Here is a 26,401-nt window from a genome sequence, read left to right as displayed (position 1 = left end):
CTTCTGCAGTGTTTGTGTCCCTGGGTACTTGAGATTAGGGAGTGGTGATGACTCTTAAAGAGCATGCTGCCTTCAAGCATCTGTTTAACAAAGCACATCTTGCACCGCCCTTAATCCATTTAACCCTGAGTTGACACAGCACATGTTTCAGAGAGCACGGGGCTGGGGGAAAGGCCATAGATCAACAGCATCCCAAGGCAGAAGAACTTCTCCTAGTCAGAACAAAATGGAGTCTCCTATGCCCACCTCTTTCTACACAGACACAGCAACAATCTGATCTCTCCTTCCTTTCCCCACACTTCCCCCTCTTCTTTTCAACAAAACCGTCATCGTCCTCATGGCCCGCTCCCGATGGTCGCTGTCTCTTCGGAGCTGTTGGGTACACCTCCCAGACAGGGCGGCCGGGCAGAGGCGCTCCTCACTTCCCAGACGGGGCCGCCGGGCAGAGGCGCTCCTCATTTCCCAGACGGGGCGGCCGGGCAGAGACGCTCCTCACCTCCCAGACGGGGTGGCCGGGCAGAGGCGCTCCTTACTTCCTCCCAGCCGGGTGGCAGCCAGGCAGAGGCGCTCCTCACCTCCTAGACGGGGCGGCCGGGCAGAGGTGCTCCTCACTTCCCAGAGGGGGCGGCCGGGCAGAGGCGCTCCTCACTTCCCAGACCGGGCGGCCGGGCAGAGGCGCTCCTCACTTCCCAGACGGGGCGGCCGGGCAGAGACGCTCCTCACTTCCTCCCAGACGGGGTGGCGGCCAGGCAGAGGCGCTCCTCACCTCCCAGACAGGGCAGCCGGGCAGAGGTGCTCCTCACTTCCCACACTGGGCGGCTGGGCAGAGGCGCTCCTCACCTCCCAGACGGGGTGGCCAGGCAGAGGCGCTCCTCACTTCCCAGACGGTGTGGCGGCTGGGCAGAGGCGCTCCTCACTTCCCAGATGGGGCAGCCAGGCAGAGGTGCTCCTCACTTCCTCCCAGATGGGGTGGCGGCCAGGCAGAGGCGCTCCTCACCTCCCAGACGGGGCGGCCGGGCAGAAGTGCTCCTCATCTCCCAGACGGGGCAGCCGGGCAGAGGTGCTCCTCACTTCCTCCCAGACGGGGTGGCAGCCGGGCAGAGGCACTCCTCACCTCCCAGACGGGGTGGCCGGGCAGAGGCGCTCCTCACTTCCCAGACGGGGCGGCCGGGCAGAGGCGCTCCTCACTTCCCAGATGGGGTGGCCGGGCAGAGGCGCTCCTCACTTCCTCCAGATGGGGTGGCGGCCAGGCAGAGGCACTCCTCACCTCCCAGACGGGGCGGCCGGGCAGAGGCGTTCCTCACTTCCTCCCAGATGGGGTGGCGGCCAGGCAGAGGTGCTCCTCACCTCCCAGACGATGGGCGGCCGGGCAGAGGCGCTCCTCACATCCCAGACGATGGGTGGCCGGGCAGAGGCGCTCCTCACTTCCTCCCAGACGGGGTGGCAGCCAGGCAGAGGCGCTCCTCACTTCCTCCCAGACGGGGTGGCAGCCAGGCAGAGGCACTCCTCACCTCCCAGACGGGGCGGCCGGGCAGAGGCGCTCCTCACTTCCCAGACGGGGCGGCCGGGCAGAGGTGCTCCTCATCTTCCAGACGGGGCAGCCAGGCAGAGGTGCTCCTCACTTCCTCCCAGACGGGGTGGCGGCCAGGCAGAGGCACGCCTCACCTCCCAGACAGGGTGGCCGGGCAGAGGCGCTCCTCACATCCCAGACGATGGGCGGCCGGGCAGAGACGTTCCTCACTTCCTATACGGGATGGCGGCCGGGCAGAGGCGCTCCTCACTTCCCAGATGGGGCGGCTGGGCAGAGGGGCTCCTCACATCCCAGACGATGGGCGGCCAGGCAGAGACGCTCCTCCCTTCCTAGACGGGGTGGCGGCGGGGCAGAGGCTGTAATCTTAGCAGTTTAAGAGGCCAAGGCAAGAGGCTGGTAGGTGGAGGTTGTAGCGAGCCGAGATCACGCCACTGCTCTCCAGCCTGAGCACCATTGAGCATTGAGTGAGCGAGACTCCGTCTGCAATCCCAGCACCTCGGGAGGCCGAGGCAGGCAGATCACTCGAGGCCAGGAGCTGGAGACCAGCCCGGTCAACACGGCGAAACCCTGTCTCCATCAAAAACACAAAAACCATTCAGGCGTGGCGGCGCGCGCCTGCAATCCCAGGCACCCGGCAGGCCAAGGCAGGAGAGTCACAGGAGCCCGAGGCAGGGAGGTTGCAGCGAGCCGAGATCACGGCAGCACAGTCCAGCTTCGGCAACAGAGGGAGACCGAAAAAAGGAGAGGGAGACCGAAGAAAGGGGAGAGGGAGAGGGAGAGAGGGAGAGGGAGAGGAGGGAGAGGAGGGAGAGGGAGAGGAGGGAGAGGGAGAGGGAGAGGGAGAGGAGGGAGAGCTAAACTATCAAGTTTTTGATATAAAGTGTTTTTTTTGGCCGGGTGGGTGGCTCACGCCTGTAATCCCAGCACTTTGGGAGGCCTAGGCAGGCGGATCTCGAGGTCAGGAGTTCAAGACCAGCCTGGCCAACTTAGTGAAACCCTGTCTCTACTAAAAATACAAAAATTAGCTGGGCATGGTGACAGGTGCCTGTAGTCCCGGCTACTCGGGAGGCTGAGGCAGGAGAATCGCTTGAAACCAGGAGGCGGAGGTTGCAGTGAGCCAAGATCATGCCACTGCACTCTAGCTTGGGCAACAGAGTGAGACTTCATCTCCAAAAAATAAAGAAATAAAATAAAATAAAGGTTTTTTCATAAATTTCCTTATTATTTTTTAATATTTGTAGGATCTGTAATGTTCTCCTGATATTGATAATGTATGTTTTTTCTTGATCAGTCTGACTTAAGATTTATCCATTGTATTGATCTTTTCACAGAACCAGCTTTTGATTGTGTTTATTTTTGTGTTTTTCATTTTCTATTTCTTTGAGATAGAAAGAAATCCTTATTGATTACTATATCTTGCATACAGAAGAGCATTTAGAACACATGCGTACTTTTCAGAAGATCTATATAGCTAACACCTGGATAATCACCTCTCAGGTTGAGAACTACGACTCTACCCCTTCCAGATTGCATCCTCCTACCTCTCTCCTGGATGTAACCTGTATCTCAAATTCGGGGGCAATTATTTTTAAGATTTTTGTTAGAGCTTCTGCTATCTATATTTGTATACACAGGCAATATATTGTTTAGTTTGAACTTTTCTTTTTTGAGCTTTATAAAAACAGAATCATCCGTATGAATTATTTTGTGACTTATTTCTTTTATTCACTACTATAGTTGTGAGATTCAGCCATGATGTTTATTTTCATTGCAGGATACTGTTCTAGTTTGGGTATCACACAATTAAAAGTACCTACTCTTCTCTCTTTTAAATTATTTATTTATTTTTTAGAGACAGGGTCTCACTCTGCTACCTAGGCTGGAGTGCAGTGGTGTGATCGTAGCTCATTGCAGGCTTGAACTCTTGGGCTTAAGCAATCCTCCTGCCTCAGCCTCCTGAGTAGACAGTACTATAGGCATGTGCCACTGTGCTCAGCTATTCTTGTTTTTCATGTAGAGATGGGGTCTCGTTATGTCACCCAGGCTGGTTTTGAACTCTTGGCCTCAAGCAATCCTCCTGTCTTGGCCTCCTAAAGTGTGGGATTACAGGTATCAGCCACTGCACTCAGTCCGTATTTACTCTCTTGATGGTGTTTGGGTTGTTTCCGGTTTAAGGCTAGTATAGCTAATAATAATGCTGCCATTATTTTACATGTTTGCTAGGAACATTTGCTGTGAGAGCTTTCCTATGTATATACCTAGGTTGTGGTGTCTGGGTTCTGGAGGTGTGAAAAATTTATAGATAAGGCCAAATGTTGTTGGTTTGTAAAACATTTGTAGATGCTCCCTCCGTGCCACTTCTGCTTGTCAGACTTTTATTTGTTCCCATTCTGGTAGGTGTGTATTAGTATCTTATTGTGATTGAAACTTTCATTTCCTTGATTAGTAATGTAATTGATCCTCATTTCATATTTTATAGAGAACTTGAGTGACTTGTGTAAATCTTACACGGCGTCTGCGTAAGTCTTCAACTCATTTATTTCTTATGGTATGTGCCTTCCTCCTACTTATTCATAGCACTCTTTTCTTTTCTATTCTATTATTTTCTTTTCTTTCTTTCTTTTTTTTTTTTTTGAGACAGAGTCTTGCTCTGTCGCCCAGGGTAGAGTGCAGTGGGGAGATCTCAGCTCACTGTAACCTCTGCCTCCTGGGTTGAAGCAATTCTCCTGCCTCAGCCTCCCGAGTAGCTGGGATTGCAGGCATGTGCCACCATACCCGGCTAATTTTTGTATTTTTAGTAGAGATGGGTTTTTGCCATGTCAGCCAGGCTGGTCTTGAACTCCTGACCTCAGGTGATGCACTGCCTCGCCCCTGCCTTGGCCTTCCAAAGTACTCAGATGACAGGCGTGAACCACTGCGCCCGGCCCATGGTACTATTTTCTTTCTTTCTTTTTTTCGAGACGGTGTCTCACTTTGTTGCCCAGGAAATCATGGCTCACTGCAGCCTCAACCTCCTTGGGCTCAGGTGATCCTACTTCCTCATCAGCGTCCTGAGTAGCTGGTACTACAGGCATGCACCACCACACCCAGCTAATATTTGTATTTTTTTGTAGAGATGAGTTTTTGCCGTGTTGCCCAGACTGGTCTCAAATTCCTGGGCTCAAGCGATCCACCTGCCTCAGTGTCCCAAAGTGTTAGGATTACAGGCATGAGACACCATGCCTGGTGGCACTATTTTTGGTAGAGTACATATTAATGCTTTATTGCAAGCATACTGTCTCTTTGTTAGATTGTCTTTTTTTTTTTTTTTTTTTTTTTTTTTGAGACAGAGTCTTGCTTTGTCACCTAGGCTGGAGTGCAGTAGTGTGATCTTGGCTCACTGCAACCTCCACCTCCTGGGCAACCTCCACCTCCCAGGCTCAAGCGATTCTTCCGCCTCAGTCTCCCAAGTAGCTGGGATTAGAGGCATGCACCACCATGCCCAGCTAATTTTTTGTATTTTAGTAGAGATAGGATTTCACCATGTTGCCCAGGCTGGTCTCAAACTCCTGAGCTCAGGCAATTCGCCCACCTCGGCCTCCCAAAGTGCTGGGATTAGAGTCGTGAGCCACTGCGCCCAGTCTAGATTGTCTTTTCACTGTCTTTCTTGTGTCTCTTGTTGAACAGAGATTCTTTATATTTAAATTGCGTTTCTTGTAGACATGATATAGTTGAATCTTGTGTGTTTAATCTCATCTGACAATCTGCCTATTAATTGCTGTGTTTTTGTAATTATTGACATTGTTGGATGTAGGTCTACCATTTTATTATTTCTTTCTTCTTTGTCCCCCTTTTTCTGATTGTTGTTATTCTATTTTCCCATTCCTCTCCTCTTTGGAACATTTGAATATTTTCTTAAACTTTTTGTTTTGAGATCATTATACATTCTCATGCACTTGTAAGAAGTAATACAAAGAGATTGTAATGTACCCTTTATCCAATTCCCCCCATTGGTAGACAACATCTTACAGAACTGTAGTACAGTATCCCATCCAGGATATTGACATCTATACAGATCAAATATGGAACATTTCTGTCACTGCAAGGATTCCTCATGTCACTCTTTTTATTATTTATTTATTTATTTTTGAGATGGAGTCTCGCTCTGTGGCCCAGGCTGGAGTGCAATGGCGCGATCTGGTCTCACTGCAACCTCTGCCTCCTGGGTTCAAGCGATTCTCCTGTCTCAGCCTCCCGAGTAGCTGGGATTACAGGCACCTGCCACCACCTGGCTAAGTTTTGTATTTTAGTAGAGATGGGGTTTCACCATGTTGGCCAGGCTGGTCTCGAACTCCAGACTTCAAGTGATCTGCCCAACTTGGTCCCTCAAAGTGCTGCGATTACAGGCGCGAGACACCACACCTGACCGTCACTCTTTTATAGTCATACCGATTTTCTCCCAGCCCATCTCCTCTTATAGCCTGGTAACTACTAATATATTCTCTGTTTCTATGATTTTGTCATTTGAAAAATGTTATATAATGGAATCATACTATATGTAACCTTAAGGGATTAGTTCTTTTTCACTCAGCATAATCCTCCAGAGATTCATTCAGGTTGTTGTATGTATCAAGCTTGATTCTTTTTATTGCTGAGTAGCATTCCATGGTATGCATGTTTGTTTAACCGTTCACCTGTTGAAGGACATCTAGGTTGTATCCAGTGTTGGGCTATTACGAATAAATTTGCTACAAACATTTCTGTGTAGGTTTTTGTAATAAGTTTTTATTTCTCTGGGATGAATTTCCAGGAGTGCAATTATAATTTAAATATTATATTTTAAACATACCTCTTTACTGTTCGTCACTGTCTCCTTGTTTTTAAATTAAATTTTTATGTATGTATGTATTTATTTATTTATTTTTATTTTTTTATTTTTTTGAGAGCGAGTCTCGCTCTGTCGCCCAGGCTGGAGGGCAGTGGCGCGATCTTGGCTCACTGCAAGCTCCACCATCCTGGTTCAAGCGATTCTCCTGCCCCAGCCTCCCGAGTAGCTGGGACTACACATGCACACTGCCATACCCAGCTAATTTTTGTATTTTTAGTAGAGACGGGGTTTCACCATGTTGGCCAGGCTGGTCTCGAACTCCTGACCTCAAGCGATCCACCCACCTCAGCCTGCTGAAGTGCTGGAATTCCAGGTGTGAGCCACCACACCTGGCCTATCTATCTATCTATCTATCTATCTATCTATCTATCTATCTACTCTATCTAATCTATCTATCTATCTAATCTATCTATCTATCTATCTATCTATCTATCTATCTATCTAATCTATCTATCTATCTAATCTGTCTATCTGAGATGGTGTCTCGCTCTGTTGCCCAGGCTGGAGTGCAGTAGTGCGATCTTGGCTCACTGCAACCTCTGCCTCCTGGGTTCAAGTGTTTCTCCTTTCTCAGCCTCCCGAGTAGCTGGGACTACAGGTGCACACCACCATGCCCGGCTAAGTTTTATATTTTTAGTATACATGGGGTTTCACCATATTGGTCAGGCTGATCTTGAATTCTGACCTCAGGTGATCTACCCACCTTAGCCTCCCAAAGTGCTGGGATTACAGGCGTGAACCACTGTGTCCTGCCCTATTTATTTATTTATTTACTTAGAGACGGAGTCTCGCTCTATTGCCCAGGCTGGAGTGCAGTGGCGTGATGCGATCTCAGCTCACTGCAAACTCCGCCTCCCGGGTTCACACCATTCTGCAGCCTCAGCCTCCTGAGTAGCTGGGACTACAGCCACCCACCACAATGCCTGGCTAATTTTTTTTTTTTTTTTGTATTTTTAGTAGAGACAGGGTTTCACCATGTTAGTCAGGATGATCTCAATCTCCTGACCTCGTGATCCACCCGCCTCAGCCTCTCAAAGTGCTGGGATTACAGGCGTGAGCCACCGCGCCTGGCCTATTTATTTATTTTTTAAGATGGGGTCTCACTATGTTGCCCAGGCTGGTCTTGGGCTCCTGGGCACAAGCAATCCTCTTGCCTCACTCTCCCAAGTAGCTTGGACTACAGATGTGTGATGTCATGCCTGGTTGTTATTTTTTAAAATCAGTGGCTGCTGTAGACATTAAGATAGTCACACACAACCTTTCACATTCTACTTATGGTTTAATACTTCAAGCAATATGTAGAAACTTTACAACAGTATAGATGTCTTTAATTTCTTTCATGTTACAGTTTTCGAACATATTACATCTAATAACATTTTAAATCCCCCAGCCAGTGTTATATTTTTTTGCTTTCAACTATCATATATATCTTAAAGAATTCAAAAGGAGAAAAATTATACATTACATTTACCCAGATATTTTGCCATTTCTGTTGCTCCTCATTTATTCCCAAAGTTCCGTGTTTCCCTCTGATATCATCTCCCTTCACCTGAAGAAGAACCTACAGCATTTCTCTTAGAAGAAGTGTGCTAGTGACAAAAATCTCTTAATTTTCCTTCACCTGATAATTTTTACATTTCGTCTCCTTTTTTTAAAATTTTTATTTTTATGGGTAAATAGTAGGTATATATGTTTATGGGGTACATCAGATATTTTGATACAGGCATATGATGTGTAATAATCATATCAGAGTGAATGGGGTATCCATCCCCTCAAGCATTTATCCTTTGTGTTATAAAAAAATATGAAACCCTTCACAAATTTGCATGTCATCCTTACACAGGAGCCATGCTAATCTTCTCTGTATTGTTCCAATTTTAGTATATGTTCCAATTTTAGACAGTGAGCACTTGTCTTCATTCTTGAAGGGTGTTTTTGCTGGATGTAGAATTACGAATTGACATTTCTTTTCCTTTAGTATTTTTAAGATGTTCCACTGTTTTCTGACCTCTACTGTTTCTGATGAGAATTTTGCAGTCCTTTGAATCCTTGTTTCCTCGTAGGCAGTGTACCTTTTTTTCCTCTGGCTGCATTAGAAATGTTTTAAGTTGGCTTTCCAGGCTTTTGATTATAATGTTTCTGGTGTTTCTTTTGAGTTTATATTGATTCTGGTGTGCTGTGCTTCTTGAGTCTGTAAATATATGTCTTTTTCCAAATATGGGAAGTTTTTGGTTATTATTTTTTGCAATTTTTTTTTCTACAGTAGTCTCTTCTTCTCCTTCTTTGAGGACTCTAATGACATGTACATTGGACCTTTTGGTATTGTCCTGCAGGTCCCCAGAGGCCCTGTTTTTTTTTCCAATCATTTTTATAATTTTTTACTTTTACAGTTTCTGTTTCTCTGTTGAGAACTTCTATTTATCCATTCATTTCAGGTGTTTGCCATTACCTCATGGAGCTTAGATGTCATAACTACTTAAATGTCTTTGATATTTCCAGCACCTAGGTTATTTCAGGATTGACATCTGTTAGTTGTCTTTTTCCCTGGAGAATTGGTCACATTTTTTGTGATCGGTTGTTATGTTGAATAATTTTGGATTCTATCCTGGATAGTGGTGACTGTGTCGTTATTGCTTTTCTTTTTTCTTTTTCTTTTTCTTTTCTTTTTGAGACGGAGTTTCACTCTGTTGCCCGGGCTGGAGTGCAGTGGCACAATCTCAGCTCACTGCAATCTGTAACCTCTGCCTCCCAGGTTCAAGCAATTCTCCTGCCTCAGCCTCCCGAGTAGCTGAGATTACAGGCGCCTGCCACCATGCCTGGCTAATTTTTGTGTTTTTAGTAGAGACAGGTTTCGCCATGTTGGCCAGGTTGGTCCTGAACTCCTGACCTCAAGTGATCCACCCGCCTTGGCCTCCCAAAGTGCTGGGATTACAGGCAAGAGCCACCGCACCCAGCCCATTATTGCTTTTCATCTTTATCAGGTAATAAACCACTAGGTCTGTCTCACCTTCTATGGGTGTCAGTTCCAACCAGTTCAGTTTTCAAAGCCTTTCGATCTGTCGTGTGCATGTGCCATTTAGGGGTTAGAGACTTGAGTGGTGGGTTCAGTCTTTGTACAGTGTTCAAAGCCTTCACTGCCCTGCTTACATTTGTCACTCAGGTGTTAGTCTCAGACTTGAGCTGTGGCTTAAATCTTAGTTCAGTTCTTAAGGCTTGGTATGTAGCTTTGCTTTCTCTTGAGTGAAGAGTCCCTGGATGAACTCAGGACTTGTGTATGTTCATAAGTCACTGGGACCTGTATTTGGGTCAGAGTCTTGAGAGAGAAGATGAGGGATAAAAGGGGAACCCACTGATGTATGAGTTGCTTCTCTACTTTTTGGCTCACCTCTGTAGTCTTCCTGGTTTTGTTGACTTGTCAGAGTCCTCGGGTAGTTACTTTAAGTATTTTGTCCAGAGATTTTTGTTGCAATAATCAGTAGGAGAAGCTGTAGTAGACTTACTCCATTGTGGCTAGAAATGGAAACCTCGATTTCATTCATTCTTGCTTTTATCTTTTTTATTTCTGTCTTTCTGCTAGTTTGAATTTAATTTGCTCTTTTTCTAGTTTCATAAGGTGGATGCTTAGGTCATCATTTGAGACCCTTCTTTTCTAATATAAGCATTGTGAATGCCATAACTATCTCTAAGTACTGATTTAGCTATTTTAAACCCTTTACTGTGGTTTAATTTGGCATACGAGAAATTATACGTACTTAAACAGGGATGGGCACAGTGGCTCACACCTGTAATTCTAGCACTTGGGGAGGCTGAGGTGGGGGGGATTGCTTGAGACCAGAAGTTCAAGACCAGCCTAAGCAACATAGCAAGACTCCATCCCTACCAAAAATAAAAAACATTAGCTGGGCATGGTGGCACATGCCTGTAGTCGTAGCTACTCAGGAAGCTAAGGTGGGAGGAGCACTTTAGCCTAGAAGTTTGAGGTTACAGTGAGCTATGATTGTTCTACTGTACTCCAGCTTGGGTGATAGAGCAAGACCCTGTCTCCAAAAAATAAAAAATAAAGCAAACAGTTTGGTAAGTATTGACATGTATATACCCAGGATCACATCACCACAATCAAGATAATAAGATCACAGAACAAGTTGGGAAGTATTCCCTCGTCTTTCCAATTCTTTGGAAGAGTTTATGTAGAATTGTATTCTTTCTTCCTTAAAAGTTTGATAGATACTGGGTTATTCAGATGATCTATTTCTTCTTGAATGAGCTTTCATAATTTTTTCTTTTCTCCTTTTTTTTTTTTTTTTTTTTGAGACAGTCTCGCTCTGTCACCCAGGCTAGAAGGCAGTGGCACCAACTCAGCTCACTGCAATCTCTGCCTCCCGGGTTCAAGTGATTCTCGTGTCTCAGCCTCCTGAGTAGCTGGGATTACAGGCGTACACCACCATGCCTGGCTAATTTTTGTATTTTTAGTAGAGATGGGGTTTTGCCATGTTGGCCAGGCTGGTCTTGAACTCGTGACCTCATGTGATCTGCCCACTTAGGTCTCCCAGAGTGTTGGGATTATACGCATGCACCATCACGCCTAGCCAATAATTTGTGTCTTTCAAGGAGTTTTATCAGTTTTGTCTGTCAAATTTATTAGTATAAAGTTGTTCTTAATATTCCCTTATCATCCTTTCAATTTCTGAGGGTCAGTGGTAGTCTTATTTTAGTTTTAAAGTAAGTCTCATCACATATAGTATTGAAAACAATGAAGTTCATTTAAAGGAAAAGCTCTCTCCCAGCAAATACCTGCTTCAGGCTGAAAGATTTTAGTGGCAAAAAGAGCATGCTCGGTGTTTTCATTCTTTACTCTTCCAGCTAGCTCTTCTCCCTCCCCTTTCTCCCCCACAACTCCTAGGCCATCTCTGGCCCTTGAGTGTAGTGGGTGAGGAAGGAAGGAAGGAGATACAATGGGCAAAAAAAGTTTGACCTAACTGACAAAGTTGTAATCTAATATTGATGCCCTCTCTATGTTGCAGATTCCAAAGACTGATTCTTCCTGTTCTTGACACTTTATGGTTTCCTTGGAGATGTCCTAGGTGGAGCCCCCTGACTGCAATTTCCTTGATGTAGGAAGGGCCACTTTCCCAACCAGTTATTTAATATATCCCCGGGCCCCATGGTGTACCTTCAGTCTCCTTTTGCTGAGGTCACCTTGATGCTAGCAAAAAGCCCTCTTTCCAAAGTAACCCAGCCTGTTCATGTCCAGAGGGTCCACATCTGGCTTGTGGAGTATGTGTGATTGTGGGGGTAAGACCCACAGTTCACCCCCACGCAACCTCTTCTCTACTACCACAGACTGCCTCATCCTGTCATTTATAAAGTTTTTCTACATGAAAGTCAGGTGCCAAGTTCTCTGTGTCCCCTAAAGTCTAGTGGATGTATATCAAACAGGTCATCTCTTTGAAATCCTTCTCATCAGATTGGGGTGGGGTGAACACACTCCTCACTCACCTATTGGAGAGAGAAAATGCCGCAGCTTTCCAATGGCTATCTCTAAAGAAATTTTCTTTCTTAGCGTCTTCAACCTTAACACTCTTATACTTTGTTTTTCTTCTTTTTAAAATTTTTTGAGAGAGGGTCTCTCTCTGTTGCCTAGGCTGGAGAGCAATGGTGTCATCTTGGCTCATTGCAGCCTCAACCTCCTGGGCCCAATTGATCCTTCTGCCTCAGCCTTCAGAGTAGCTGAGACTACAGGCACATGCCACGACACCTGGCTAAGTTTGTTTGTTTGGTAGAGACAGGGTTTCGCCATGTTGCCCAGGCTGCTCTTGAACTCCTGGACTCAAGTGATCTGCCTGCCTTCACTTCCCAAAGTGCTGGGATGACAGGTGTGAGCCACCACACCCGACCAACACTCTTATGCTTTTAAAGGGTATGTTAGAGATAAAGGACATTAAGTGGTTTTGACCTATTCCTTTTGAGTCCCGTAAAGGCCTGCGGACTGGGAAAATACTTGATAGTATTTTATTACCAGTCTTTGAAATAAAAAAAGCTGGTTTTAACATCATGTCAAATTAATCCCCTAAAAGCATGGATTGCAGCCAGGTGGGCAGATACAGCTTCGTGAAATGTATGGAATTCAGCTTTTGAATAGGAATCATCAATGTTAAAATGCAAAGCTCTATGACCTTATGTGGCAAAATTAATGTTACAGATAGTGTGTGATTTAGACTCGTGTACACACACACAGAATTATAGATTTTGAATTTTGGTAATATGGCAAGGGTAAATTGGTATGTTATTGTAATTTTCACTTCCCTGATTACTATTGAAAGTATTTATCATTTCATATGTTATTGACTAGTTAGATTTCCTCTTCTGTGGCTTGCCTGTTCATATTCTTTTTTTTTTTTTTTTTTTTTTGAGACGGAGTCTCGCTCGTTGCCAGGCTGGAGTGCAGTGGCGCAATGTCGGATCACTGCAACCTCTGCCTCCCGGGTTCAAGTGATTCTCCTGCCTCAGCCTCCTGAGTAGCTGAGACTACAGGTGTGCGCCATCACGCCCAGCTAATTTTTGTATTTTTAGTAGAGACAGAGTTTCGCCATGTTGGCCAGGATGGTCTCGATCTCTTGACCTCGTGATCTGCCTGCCTCGGCCTCCCAAAGTGCTGGGATTACAGACATGAGCCACTGCGCCCAGCCACCTGTTCATATTCTTTATTCATGTTTTTGTTGAGTTGTCTCTTCTTATTGCTTTATATGAATTCTTTGTATATTCTAGATTTCAATTTTGTGTGTAGTCAATATCTTTCCTTAGTCTAGGCTGTTTATGGTGTCTTTTTGAGTATAAGTTTTAATTGTAAAATAATCAAATGTATCAATTTTTAGTTTGCTTTTTGTGTAATTTTTTTTTTTTTTGTGAGATGGAGTCTCACTCTGTCACCCAGGCTGGAGTGCAGTGGTGCCATCTCAGCTCACTGCAACCTCTGTCTCCTGGGTTCATGCGATTCTCTTGCCTCAGCCTCCTGAGTAACTGGGACTACAGGCATGTGCCACCATGCCCAACTAATTTTTTTTGTATTTTTGGTAGAGACGGGGTTTCACCATGTTGGCCAGGCTGAACTCGAACTCCTGACCTCAGGTTATCCTCCTGCCTCGGCCTCCCAAAGTGCTGGGATTACAGGCGTAAGCCACCATGCCTGACCCTTTTTGTGTAATTTTAAGTAATTTTTTTTTTTTGGCTGAGCACATAAAAATATTTTTATATAATTTTTTAAAAATTTAAATATTTGCTATTTATTTTCTTAAAACCTGCCTGGAATTTATGTATTTATTTATTTAGAGACCCAGGCTGGAGTGCAATGGTGTGATCTCGGCTCACCGCAACTGCCACCTCCCAGGTTCAGGTGATTCTCCTGCCTCAGCCTCCTGCGTAGCTGGGATTACAGGCATGTGCCAGCACGGCCGGCTAATTTTGTGTATTTTTAGTAGAGATGGGGTTTCACCTTGTTGACCAGGCTGGTCTCAAACACCTAACCTCAGGTGATCCACCCACCTCGGCCTCCCAAAGTGCTGGGATTACAGGTGTGAGCCACTGTGGCACCCGGCCAAAACCCAGTTGTTCTACTGTGCCCAGGCGAGCATCTTTTTTTTTTTTTAAATTTATTTTTATTTATTTTTTTTTTTGAGATGGAGTTTCACTCTTGTTGCACAGGCTGGAGTGCAATGTTGTGATCTTGGCTTACTGCAGCCTCCACCTCTTGGGTTCAACCAATTCTCCTGTCTCAGCCTCCTGAGTAGCTGGGATTACAGGCACATGCCACCATGCCCAGCAAATTTTTGTATTTTTAGTAGAGACAGGGTTTTGCCCTGTTGGCCAGGCCGGTCTTAAACTCCGACCTCAGGTGGTCCACCTGCCTCGGCCTCCCAAAGTGCTGGGATTATAGGCATGAGTCATTGCGCCCAGCCTGTTGTACCATTCTTATCAATTAATGTTGTTAAGAGCTAATAGGCTTCAGTCCCCTTATCTCTTTTGATCCTTTGGTCTCCCATAGGAATTTAGGATTCGTTTGTTGAGTTCCAAGGAAAACTCTGGGATTCCAATTGCAATTGCACGTGTTTACAAATGAGTTGGGAGTGGGTTGGGAATTGGCATCTTTATACTATTGAATTTTCCTTTCAGTGAACTCTTACTCAGTTTTCCTTTTATGTCATTTAATAATGTTTCAAATTTTTTGTCAGGAAGATCTTGTGCATTTTTTGTTGAATTTCTTCCTAGATACCTCTGAGTTATTGTTACATTTGTGATTGGGATCTTCTTTCCTATCACATCTTCTAATTGGTTAATATTAGTATATGAGAATGCTAGTGATATTCATAAAATCATGTGTACAGAAATCTTTCTGAAGGCTTTTATTAATACTAATCTTTTTTTATTCTCTTGGGTCTTCTATGTGAATAATTATCTTTATAAAGGCAATTGTCTTTTCCAATTATACATTTTATTTCTTTTTCTTCACTCAATGAATTAGGACCTGTAGTACAATGTTTAATAGATACAATGATGTTGCATTCTTTGTTTCTGATTTTAGTGGAAATAATCATGAAGACAATGATTGTAATAAAATAATAAGTAGCATTTGAATGCTTGCCATGTGCCACAAATGCATTGTTCTGTATGCTTTGCACATATTAAATAATTGAATCCTCCCAATGACCCTGTAAAGTAGGCTGGTTGTTATCCCTGTTTTATATATGAAAAAAACTGAGGCACAGAAATGATGTAACTTCTATAGCTTTCACTATTAAATATGGTATTTGCTGTGGTATTTTGAAAAATATCTTTCATCAAGAGCCCCTTTTATTAGTCCTATTTTGTTAATACGACTTTTGTTTTGTTTTTGTTTTGCGACAGAGTCTCGCTCTGTTACCTAGGCTGGAGCGCAGTGGCATGATCTCGGCTCACTGCAACCTCCGCCTCCCAGGTTCAAGCAATTTTCCTGCCTCAGCCTCCCAAGTATCTGGGATTATAGGCATCCACCACCACGCCCGGCTAATTTTTTGTATTTTTTAGTAGAGATGGGGTTTCACCATGTTGGCCAGGCTGGTCTTGAACTCCTGGCCTCAGGTGATCCACCCACTTCGGCCTCCCAAAATTCTGGTATTACAGGCGTGAGCCACCACACCCGGCCTAATAAGACTTTTTAAAAAATCACTAATGAGTGTTGTATTTTCTTGAATGCTTATTTTCTGCATATGTTGAGAAGACAGTTTTTCCTCCTTTAATCTATTGATGTGATAGATTACATGAATAAATTTCTGATATTGAAGTGTTCTTGTGTTCCTGTGCTAAACTCTACTTAATCGTGAAGCATTTTAAAACATTAATTTAGAATTGATTTTACTAGTATTTAACCTATGAATTTTGCATTAATGTTTAGAAGTAAAATAGATCTTAGATTTTCTTTTTTTGTACTTTCTTCTCTTATTCTGGTATCCAAGGTTATACTAGCTGCATAAAATAAACTGAGTACTTTTCCTTCTTGTAATTTTTGAAACTGTGACTGAAATTTAGTTTCCTGAGAGTTTGATACTAATCATTTTCAAAACCATCTGGATATGGCAAGACTTGATTATGGAGTCAGTTTTTATAATTTAAAAAACAATTATTTATTGATTTATTCAAGCTTCTTGTATTTTCTGTCAATTCTGGTCATTTTTCTAGATCATTATGTTTCATCTGAGATGTCCGATTTACCAACCTAAGGCAGTATTCTCTTGATTTAAAAAAAGTCTTAGTTTTATTAAAGTAGGTCATGCCTGATGTTTAAAGAATAAAATAAATGTGGTGAAACTGTAAAGAAAGTGAAGGGCATGATAAACATAAAATTTAGGATATTGATTATCTGAAAAGAAAGAAAATGAAATGGGCATATGAAGAACTTCAAAGATAACTATAATTTGTTTTAATGGGTGGTAGATACACAGGTATTATTTTTGGTATTACTATTCTTTATAACTTACATATATTTTACAAAACTTATTTGAAATGTTTCACTGTGGAAGGTTAAGATTGAACTCACCACGCTGCTCCTGTCACCCACCCAAAGGCATGCATATGTACATAGACTTCTTGTTTCCCAATAGTCCCAATGTGATTATACCATAAATTTGTTTCCCATCAGTACTATTTTTTACAATATGACTATACAGTTAGCTCTCTGTATCTGCAGGGGATTTGTTCCAGAACCTCCATGGATACCAGAATCCATTGATACTCAAGTCCCTGATATAAAATGGCAAGGTATAATTGGCCCTCCGTATTTGTGGGTTTTGATCCTTGGTTGGTTGAATCCACAGACGTAAAACCCATGGATACAGAGGGCTAACTGTATATATAAATACTATACACAGCCAAGCCACATAGTAATCTATGATTAATTTACCTTCCCTGCATAACTGTGTTCCTTTGGTTAATAATTATTTTTTTTGAGACAGAGTCTTGCTGTGTTGCCCAGGCTGGAGTACAGTGGTGTGGTCTTGGCTCACTGCAGCCTGCAGCTATAAACTCCTGGGCTCAAGCGATCTTCCCACCTCAGGTTCCCGAGTAGCTGGGACTACAGCTGTGCACTACCACACTCAGCTAATTTTTTAAGTTTTTTATAGAGATGGGGTCTCACTGGACTGAGAGTCTAGGCCGGTCTCAAACTCCTGGACTCAAGTCATTCTCTTGCCTCGGCCTTCCAAAGCGCTGGGATTACAGGAGTGAACCACTTCTCCTGGCTTATTTTGTTTCTTTCATTTGTTTCTTTCTCCATATACTCATCACCATTTGTCTAGAGTGACTCTGAGCGCTTCTGGAGATATCAAGGGTTTCCTCAGTGTCATATCCCTGAGTTTTTCTGGAGCCTTCTGACCTGCTCTCATCTGGGTGGATTACCCTCATTCCTTCTTGTGCAGCTACCATCCTGACATTGCTCTTCAGTGTCATTCTGGGGATTCCCTTCACCTTCTGCATTGCTGGGTTCCATATTTTCTTTATGCCATGCCCCCTTCCTCATTGGTTGGAGCACAGTCTTCAAGTACTTTCCTAAGAAAGGATGTAGGCCCATGGGAGATGAAGTTTTGAGATTTTTGGATGTCTACAAGTGTTTGACTCCTAATGGAGAGTTTGGCTTGGAGTAGAGTTCTAGGATGGAAATGTCTTTCCCTTAGACTTTTGAAGGCATTGCTTCATTGTCATCTAATTTTCAGTGTAAAGCTATTCTGATTATTGATACTTGATATAATTTTTTTCTCTGTTTCAGCTTATAAGATTTTACCCCCTTTATCTCAGGTGCTCTGACATATCCCCATATGGGATCACTGCCACCAGTATTTCTGGGTGCCTGATAGGAAATAAATCCCCACAGGGATAGTTTTTTTTTTTTTTTTTTCCCCATGCAAAGCCAAGATGCTACAGGGCCAGACAGCTGCACTGCACATCCAAGTGGCAAGCTAGGCCTTTTTTGTTAAGCTCCTTTCACTTTGTCTGTGGACACGTCCAGTTTGACCCACTAAAAATAGGCACATCATACCAGAAAATCATCAGCCTCTAGTGTTCGGGCATCCAGATTCCCAGAAGAAAAACAGGTGTTCAGTGCCCTAGGCAGGCAAAACCATCATATCAACATAGGGAATATTTCACAAGCCAAGTTCCCAGACTTTAGCCAGGAGCCAGCCCTGTGAGCAGGCCCTTCTAAAGATCAGTTCTGCTGTGTTAACACTTTCCTACAGGTTACCTTTACTGGTGCTCTTTATTTCTTTGTGTGGATTTGAGTTACCATAGAGTGTCCTTTATTTTCTTGGAGCTGAGCTTTAAGTTAGATCAAATAGCAACAGCAATCTGGGGATAGGGCTTTTGGTAGAGCTCCAAAACAGGTCATCCCCTTGGGTAGCTGTGAGGCTATCAGTTTTCATGGAGCTGGGGAGCCAGTTGGGAGAGCAGGAAGAGTAGTAGTAGTGCCAAGTGAACCATGACCTGGCTGTTCTTAGTGAGGTTTACTGGTTTTTTTTTCTTTTGTGTGTGTGTGTGTGTGTGTGTGTGTGTGTGTGTTTGTGTGTGTGAGACAGAGTTTTGCTCTTTTAGCCCAGGCTAGAGTGCAATGGCACAATCTCGGCTCACTACAACCTCTGTGTCCCAGGTTCAAGTGGTTTTCCTGCCTCAGCCTCCTGAGTAGCTGGGATTACAGGCGCCTGCCATCATGCCTGGCTAATTTTTGTATTTTTAGTAGAGACGGGGTTTCACCATGTTGGCCAGGCTGGTCCTGAACCCCTGACCTCAGGTGATACATCCGCCTCGGCATCCCAAAGTGCTGGGATTATAGGCATGAGTCACCACGTCCGGCATAGTTTTTCTTGAATAAATGATTTTTAATTGATTGTTTGCCTTTGGTTAATTTCTGAAGTCATGAAATGATTGATTTTGATAATTTTTGATTTTACCAGTATTTTCATTACTTTTTGGGGGAAGAGGATTTACTGAGGTCCTTCCTCTCATTCTGTCATTTCAGAAGTCCAGCCTAAAAGCCTTTCTTTTAAAACTGCAAAAAAGTACAGAAAATCATAATTTTAACAAACACTCTTGTACTTCCTTCCCAGTATTAGCAAATGTTAACATTTTGTCATTTTTTAAAAAATAAAAGAAACAGGCCAGGCACGGTGGCTCACGCCTGTAATCCCAGCACTTTGGGAGGCCGAGGCGGGCATATCACAAGGTCAGGAGTTCAAGACAAGCCTGACCAAAACAGTGAAACCCCGTCTCTACTAAAAATACAAAAATTAGCCAGGCGTGGTGGTGTGTGCCTATAATCCCAGCTACTCAGGAGGCTGAGGTAGGAGAATCTCTTGAACTCGGGAGGCGGAGGTTGCAGTGAGCCGAGATCCCGCCACTGCACTCCAGCCTGGGCGACAGAGGGAGACTCCATCTCGAAATAAATAAATAAATAAATAAAATTAAAAAAATAAAAAGAAAATAAAAGAAACAGAGGTTTACAAATAAAGTTGAAGTCCCATTTTTCCCCTCCTGAGGCCTATTCCTCTTATCTCCTCCCCAGGTAAACAGTATCATGAATTTTGTGAGTATCCTTCTAATCTGTTTTTATACTTTTGCTACGTATATTTGTACCTGTAATCAATATAGAATTCTTTTTGTAAAATTACCAGATTGTTACACTCAAATTATAGGAATCTTGGCCAGGCACAGTAGCTCACGCCTGTAATCCCAGCACTTTGGGGGGCTGAGGTGGATGGATCGCATGAGGTCAGGTGTTTGAGACCAGCCTGGCCAACATGGTGAAACCCCATCTCTACTAAAAATACAAAAATTAGCCAGGCGTGGTAGCAGGTGCCTGTAATCCCAGCTACTCGGGAGGCTGAGGCAGGAGAATTGCTTGAACCCAGGAGGCAGAGGTTGCAGTGAGCCGAGATCACACTACTGTACTCCTGGGTGACAACAGCGAGACTCCATCTCAAAAAAAAAAAAAAAATTATAGGGCTCTTTCTGCAACTTGTTTTCTGTGTTCAGTATTACCTTTTGAGCTTTATGCTGATACTTTAGATTTAGATCATTTATTTTAACTGCTGTACTAGCGGAAATATGAGTGTCATAGTTCACTTTCCATACCTTTATTGGTGGATATTTGGTGGTTTCTAATATTTTGTTGTCATTCTTGTACATGTTAAAATTTGCCATAATTTCCCTATGGTATGAACTACAAGTGGAATAGGTAGTAAGGCATGTGTGTGTGTATGTGTGCATGTGTGCACATGTGTGTATTTTTTTTTTTTGAGACAGGGTCTTACTTTTTCACCCAGGCTAGAGTGTAGTGTTGTGTACATGGCTCACTGCAACCTTGACCTCCTGGGCTCAAGCAATCCTCTTGCCTCAGCCCCCTAAGTACCTGGGACTATAGGTGTGCGCCACCACGCCCAGCTAATTTTTTGTATTTTTTTGTGGAGACGGGTTTTGCCGTGTTGCCCAGGCTGTATATTTTTCAATAACACTAAGTGTATTACCTCTTATCCGTCATAAGTAGAATCAATTTGCCATGTATATTTAAGAGTTTCACATCTTTGTAAGTGAAAATTGCTTTATAATATTCTCGTCTTTTATCCTTCTTTGCTTTTGGCATATAAGCATTATCTTGCCAATTTTATTTTGGTTACTAAGTGCCAGGTGTAGCTTTTCCCGTAATTTTATTTTCAACATTTCTCTGTCATTTTGCCCTAATTGTCTTCTGAAAACATGGAGCTGATTTTTTAAAAATGCAATTTGATGTGGCTGGCATTTAACTAATAGGGTTAATATATATTTATTGTGAAATTACTATATTTGTATTTCTTCTTTTAGTATATTTTCTACATAGCCTGCTTTTCATTACTTCTTTTTTCTTGCCTTTGCTGGATTTTCTTTACCCCCTTTTTCCTCTTTAGTCATTATCCTTCTGAATAACTGAAGTATCAAGCATTATTCTTAGCCAGGTTTTGTGTATGGCAAATTCTTTGTCTTTTTTTGTCCAAAAATGTCTTTGTCATCTTTCTTTATGATAATTTATCTGGGTATAGAGTTCTAAGATGAAAGCTTGTCTCGGGACAGAGAAGATATTATTCTTTAATCTTCTGGCTTCTTTTTTGAAGAAGTCTGATGTTGATATAATTATTTCTTTATAGGGGATATTTTTACTTATTCATGGTAGCTTACAATATTTTCTTTCTGACTTGAAAGCCTTGTGCACAGCTACACTGAACTTTGTCTAAGTGCAGACTTGTTTATTTTTCACACTCAAGGACTTTGGACATTCAGTGGTAGGATACATGCCTTTCTTCCATTTTAGAAAAGAATCAGTCATTGTATCTTCAAATACTGCCTAGATCAGGGGTCCCCAAGACCACTCCCATACTCACATATTCTCTAGAGAAATTCATGGAACTCAGCATATAGTTGTAATCATGGGTAAGATTTATTACAGTGATGTAGTAATGATAAACAACTGGATTATAAGGGAAAAAGGCACAGGCAGAATCTGGAGGCATTCATGTGCAGGCTTCCTTATGCTGTCTGCCTGTCATGAATACAGAGCACACTCTAACTTCCTTATGCCGTCTGCCTATCATGAACACAGAGCACACTCTAACTCCAGTATCAAAGATGCACCAACATGTGTGATGTTTATGCCAAGGGAAGCCTATTAGAGACTAAGTGATTTCCCAAGATCTGTCATCTAATTTATTAAATCTGTCTTATCTGTGGCTAGTCTACTGTTCAACCTATTTAGAGTTTTTTTTAAGTAATGCCTACCTTAAAAATACTCATCTGTCTTTTTTCAAAATTTCCTGCTATTTCCTTCATAGTCTAGTTCTTACCTTATCTTTGTACATTTGAAATATACTTATTTTAAAGTACAGATTGTTCTATTATCTACAGTTCTAGGAATGTGAGTATATTTAAATGTATCGGTCAATTCTTTCTAATGATGGATCAGTTCCTTCTAAGGTTTTAAATTTTCTTTTCTTTTCTTTTTTTTTTTTTTTTTTTTAGAGACGGAGTCTTGCTGTGTCACCCAGGCTGGGGTGCAGTGGTGGGATCTCAGCTCACAGCAACCTCCGCCTCCCAGCTTCAAGCAATTCTCCTGCCTCAGCCTCCTGAATAGCTGGGATTACAGGCACCTGCCATCACGCCCAGCTAATTTTTGTATTTTTAGTAGAGACAGGGTTTCACCATGTTGGCCAGTCTGGTCTTGAACTCCTGACCTCGTGATCCACCCACCTCGGCCTCCCAAAGTGCTGGGATTACAGGCGTGAGCCACCACGCCCAGCCAGGTTTTAAATTTTCTACTGTGAACTCCTCAGTGAGAGTTGGTTTTCCCTAGAAGTTCTGTGATGTCTTCAGCTATAAAGACATGAGTGTGTGTGTATATATATATATATAGAACTACAAGGGCTCTCATGCTTGTTAAACAGGAACTAGAAGGATTCCCCACTAGCCAGAGAAATTGGCAAGAAGGATGTTATATATAAGACATCAAAAGCCTAATTCTGTAAATCAATCCAAATGATTACAAGCATAGTACAGAGCCTATAAACTGAAAAATTTTAAAAGTTGGTCTTGTTATTGGTAGGTTCATAGCAGTGGCAACCTTTCATATATACACACACACACACACACACACACACACACACACATATATATATACAATTATATGTGTGTATATATATATATATATATGAGCTTTAAGCCAAAATTACACTCTGACTTTGCTGAATTCCTGAACATTTGTGCCTTATGGTCCCCTTCAAATCCTCAAGCTGTTCTGTTTACTCTCTCACTTCAAATTCCCACTTCATTTTGATACCTAATACATTTCTTTTCTTGATTTTGAGCCTGGGACATGGGAAGGGCCCTCCATCCACATTAGCTCAAATCATGTTGATAGGAGTTCACTGCTTGGGCATTTAGGGATTAGTTATTTCATAAATTATAGTGGGAAGACAAGTTTGATGATTCATTGCATTTTCTTCTAGAAGTCTGGCAAGTTGACGAGCAGGTAGATCACTACAAGGAAAGCCAAGACAAACTTCTGTGGCAAGCTGCATTCATAGGCAAGGAAACACTGAAGGATGAAAGTGGTCAAGAATGTAAAATATGTAGAAAAATCATTTATCTCAACACAGACTTTGTTTCCGTAAAACAAAGACTCCCTAAATATTATTCATGGGGAAGGTGTTCAAAACATAATTTAAACTTTCTTAGTCAAAATAGAAGCTATGTAAGAAAGAAAGATGATGGATGTAAGGCATATTGGAAAGTATGCCTCCATTATAATCTTCATAAAGCTCAACCTGCAGAGAAATTTTTTGACCCTAATCAACGAGGGAAAGCCCTCCACCAAAAGCGAGCCCTTAGAAAAAGTCAGAGAAGTCAAACTGGGGAGAAACTCTACAAATGTACTGAATGTGGAAAAGTGTTTATCCAGAAAGCAAACTTAGTTGTACATCAAAGAACTCACACTGGAGAGAAACCTTATGAATGCTGTGAATGTGCAAAAGCCTTCAGCCAGAAGTCAACCCTCATAGCACACCAGAGAACTCACACAGGGGAGAAGCCCTATGAATGCAGTGAATGTGGAAAAACCTTTATCCAGAAGTCAACTCTGATTAAACATCAACGAACTCATACAGGAGAGAAACCATTTGTATGTGACAAATGTCCAAAAGCCTTTAAGAGTTCATATCATCTTATTAGACATGAAAAAACACATATTAGACAAGCATTTTATAAAGGTATTAAATGTACTAAGTCCAGCCTTATATATCAAATGATTCACACAAGTGAGAAACCTGAGTGCAGTGAACATGGGAAAGCCTCTGATGAGAGGCCCAGTCCCACTAAACATTGGAGAACTCATACAAAAGAGAACATTTATGAGTGTAGTAAATGTGGGAAAAGCTTCAGAGGAAAGTCACACCTCTCTGTTCATCAGAGAATTCATACAGGAGAGAAACCCTATGAATGTAGTATATGTGGGAAGACTTTCAGTGGAAAGTCACACCTCTCTGTTCATCATAGAACTCATACAGGAGAGAAACCTTATGAATGCAGAAGATGTGGGAAAGCCTTTGGGGAGAAGTCAACCCTTATTGTACATCAGAGAATGCATACAGGAGAGAAACCCTATAAATGCAACGAATGTGGGAAAGCCTTTAGTGAGAAGTCACCACTGATTAAACATCAGAGAATTCATACAGGAGAGAGACCCTATGAATGCACTGACTGTAAAAAAGCCTTCAGTAGGAAGTCAACTCTCATCAAACATCAGAGAATTCATACAGGAGAAAAACCTTACAAATGTAATGAATGTGGGAAGGCCTTCAGTGTGAAATCAACTCTCATTGTGCATCACAGAACTCATACAGGAGAGAAACCTTATGAATGCAGAGACTGTGGGAAAGCATTCAGTGGGAAGTCAACTCTCATTAAACATCAGAGAAGTCACACAGGAGATAAAAACCTATGATTATACTTGAGAGTGGGATAATTATACTAGTAGTTATTTGTCATTTGACTATTACTAGTCTCATTATTTGTCAAATAATTAATCATGGGGAGTAATCTTATAAATGTCCAGAATATTGGAAATTCTTGATATGTTAATGTTCACTTAATAAAAAGTACAAAAGTATAATTCCAGAGGTGTCAATAAATGTGATCAGTTTTTTCACCCAGAATTCTTCACCCAGGAGTGAAGAACTGTATGTCAAATAATTCAAAAGGGGCAAAACTGAGTGTAGTTATGTGGGAAAGCCTTCAGAAATAATTTAAATGGCACTGTTTATCAGAGTATTTATGCCGAGGAAAACTAAGAATTTAGTGAGCTTATAAAACCATGGTAGCCAGGCATGGTAGGTAGCTCACACCTGTAATCCTAGCACTTTTGGGAGGCTGAGGTGGGCAGATTGCTTGAGCTCACAAGTTTGAGACCAGCCTGGGCAACATGGCAAAACTCTGTCTCTACAAAAAATACAAAAGTTATCTGAGTGTAGTGGTGCATACCTGTAGTCCCAGCTACTCAGGAGGTTGAAGTAGGAGGATGGCTTGAGCCCAGGAGGCAGAGGTTGCAGTGAACTGAGATCGTGCCACTGCACTCCAGCCTGGGCGTTATAGCCAGACCTTGTCAAATAAATAAATAAACAAACCCATGGTAGAAATGAGAGGAATCATGCTCTATATTCTTTTATTAATAGAGACAGGGTCTTGCTATGTTGCCCAGGCTGGTCTTGAACTCCTAGCATTAATTGATCCTCCCACCTTTGCCTCCCAAAGCACTCGGATTATAGATATGAGCCACCACACTTACCATGTTCTTTACCAAACATTTTGTGGAAGAGGTGTAGAGGTGGAAAACAATTATAAATTTAAGATATGTTCACTGTGGAGTAGAGTATGACTATTTATTTATTTAGAGATGGAGTTTCACTCTTGTCGCCCAGGCTGGAGTGCAGTGGCACGATCTTGGCTCACTGCAGCCTCTGCCTCCCAGGTTCAAGCGATTCTCCTGCCTCAGCCTCCCAAGTAGCTGGGATTACAGGCACCCGCCACCACACCCAGCTAATATTTTTTTTTTTGTATTTTTAGTAGAGACGTGGTTTTGCCATGTTGGGCAGGCTGGTCTCGAACTCCTGACCTCAGGTGATCCGCCCGCCTCAGCCTCCCAAAGTGCTGGGATTACAGGCGAGAGCCACCACGCTCAGTGAGTATGACATTTTTAAAAGAACAGTATAAAGCATAAAATATCCTATGTGGGGCAAACTCCCAGATTCTTTTCCTAAACAAATAGAAAAAAATGCTTTCTTAAATAGGGTAAGAGAGGATGAGTCATCAGGATCCCTGAAACAAAGATCTCAAACAGGAGACCTTACGTATATTATTCATCAATATCTTCAGTGCAAAAATGCAAAGCCATTACAGAAAGGGCACATAGTAAGCTTTTACATACTTTCCTTAGGAACAGTGCTTAGAACTTAAAATTCTCCATGTTTTAAGAAAGTAACAATTTTATGGTGAAGCAATATTTAAAATTTTCAGAGTATCTTCCATAACAGCAGTATTATTTACAGTAGTGAAAAAATAAGACAATATCCAATGATAGATGATTAAAAATTGATATGTCAATTAGGTGAAATAACATGCACCAATTAAGACTACTGGCAAATTTGGGAAAATGTTCATGGTAAATCATTAAGTAAAAAATATAAAACAATAACCATATGATTAATATTGTAAAAACAGGAAGTATATGAACCATTATATCAGTGATTCTGGGTGGTTGACATATAAAAATTTTGTGATGAGTAAGGTTATATGCACATATAAGTATAAATTTGTATTTCATCTATATAAGTATAAATTTGTATTCACCTATTTCATAGGTGAGTATGTATATAGATAAACACATGGAACAAAAAGGTATATCTGTGTAGTGT

General features: G+C 42.4%; 1 protein-coding gene and 1 non-coding gene across 39 annotated transcripts in view; one reads left to right on the top strand and one right to left on the bottom strand.

Annotated features, from left to right (window-relative positions):
• The window catches only part of ZNF674 (zinc finger protein 674), a 45,814-nt gene extending 21,211 nt beyond the window's left edge, over positions 1 to 24,603 (top strand). For 29 of the 38 annotated variants that reach the window (XM_063721330.1, XM_063721320.1, XM_063721327.1 and 26 more), the window contains one exon: positions 22,943 to 24,603. In XM_063721330.1, coding sequence (XP_063577400.1) covers positions 22,943 to 24,435 — 1,493 coding nt within the window. In that variant the 3' untranslated portion in view covers positions 24,436 to 24,603. The remainder of the gene's footprint in view (positions 1 to 22,942) is intronic. The other 9 variants (XM_063721334.1, XM_063721323.1, XM_063721333.1 and 6 more) reach the window with 1 other exon arrangement.
• Positions 8,197 to 8,299, bottom strand: LOC112131093 (U6 spliceosomal RNA). Its single transcript, XR_002913241.1, has one exon. It is a non-coding gene; the product is annotated as a U6 spliceosomal RNA (small nuclear RNA).
• Positions 24,604 to 26,401: the final 1,798 nt, after the last annotated feature.

This window comes from Pongo abelii, chromosome X (genome assembly GCF_028885655.2).
Source record: "Pongo abelii isolate AG06213 chromosome X, NHGRI_mPonAbe1-v2.0_pri, whole genome shotgun sequence".
Taxonomy (NCBI): domain Eukaryota; kingdom Metazoa; phylum Chordata; class Mammalia; order Primates; family Hominidae; genus Pongo; species Pongo abelii.
This window is presented reverse-complemented; position numbering and strand designations above follow the sequence as displayed.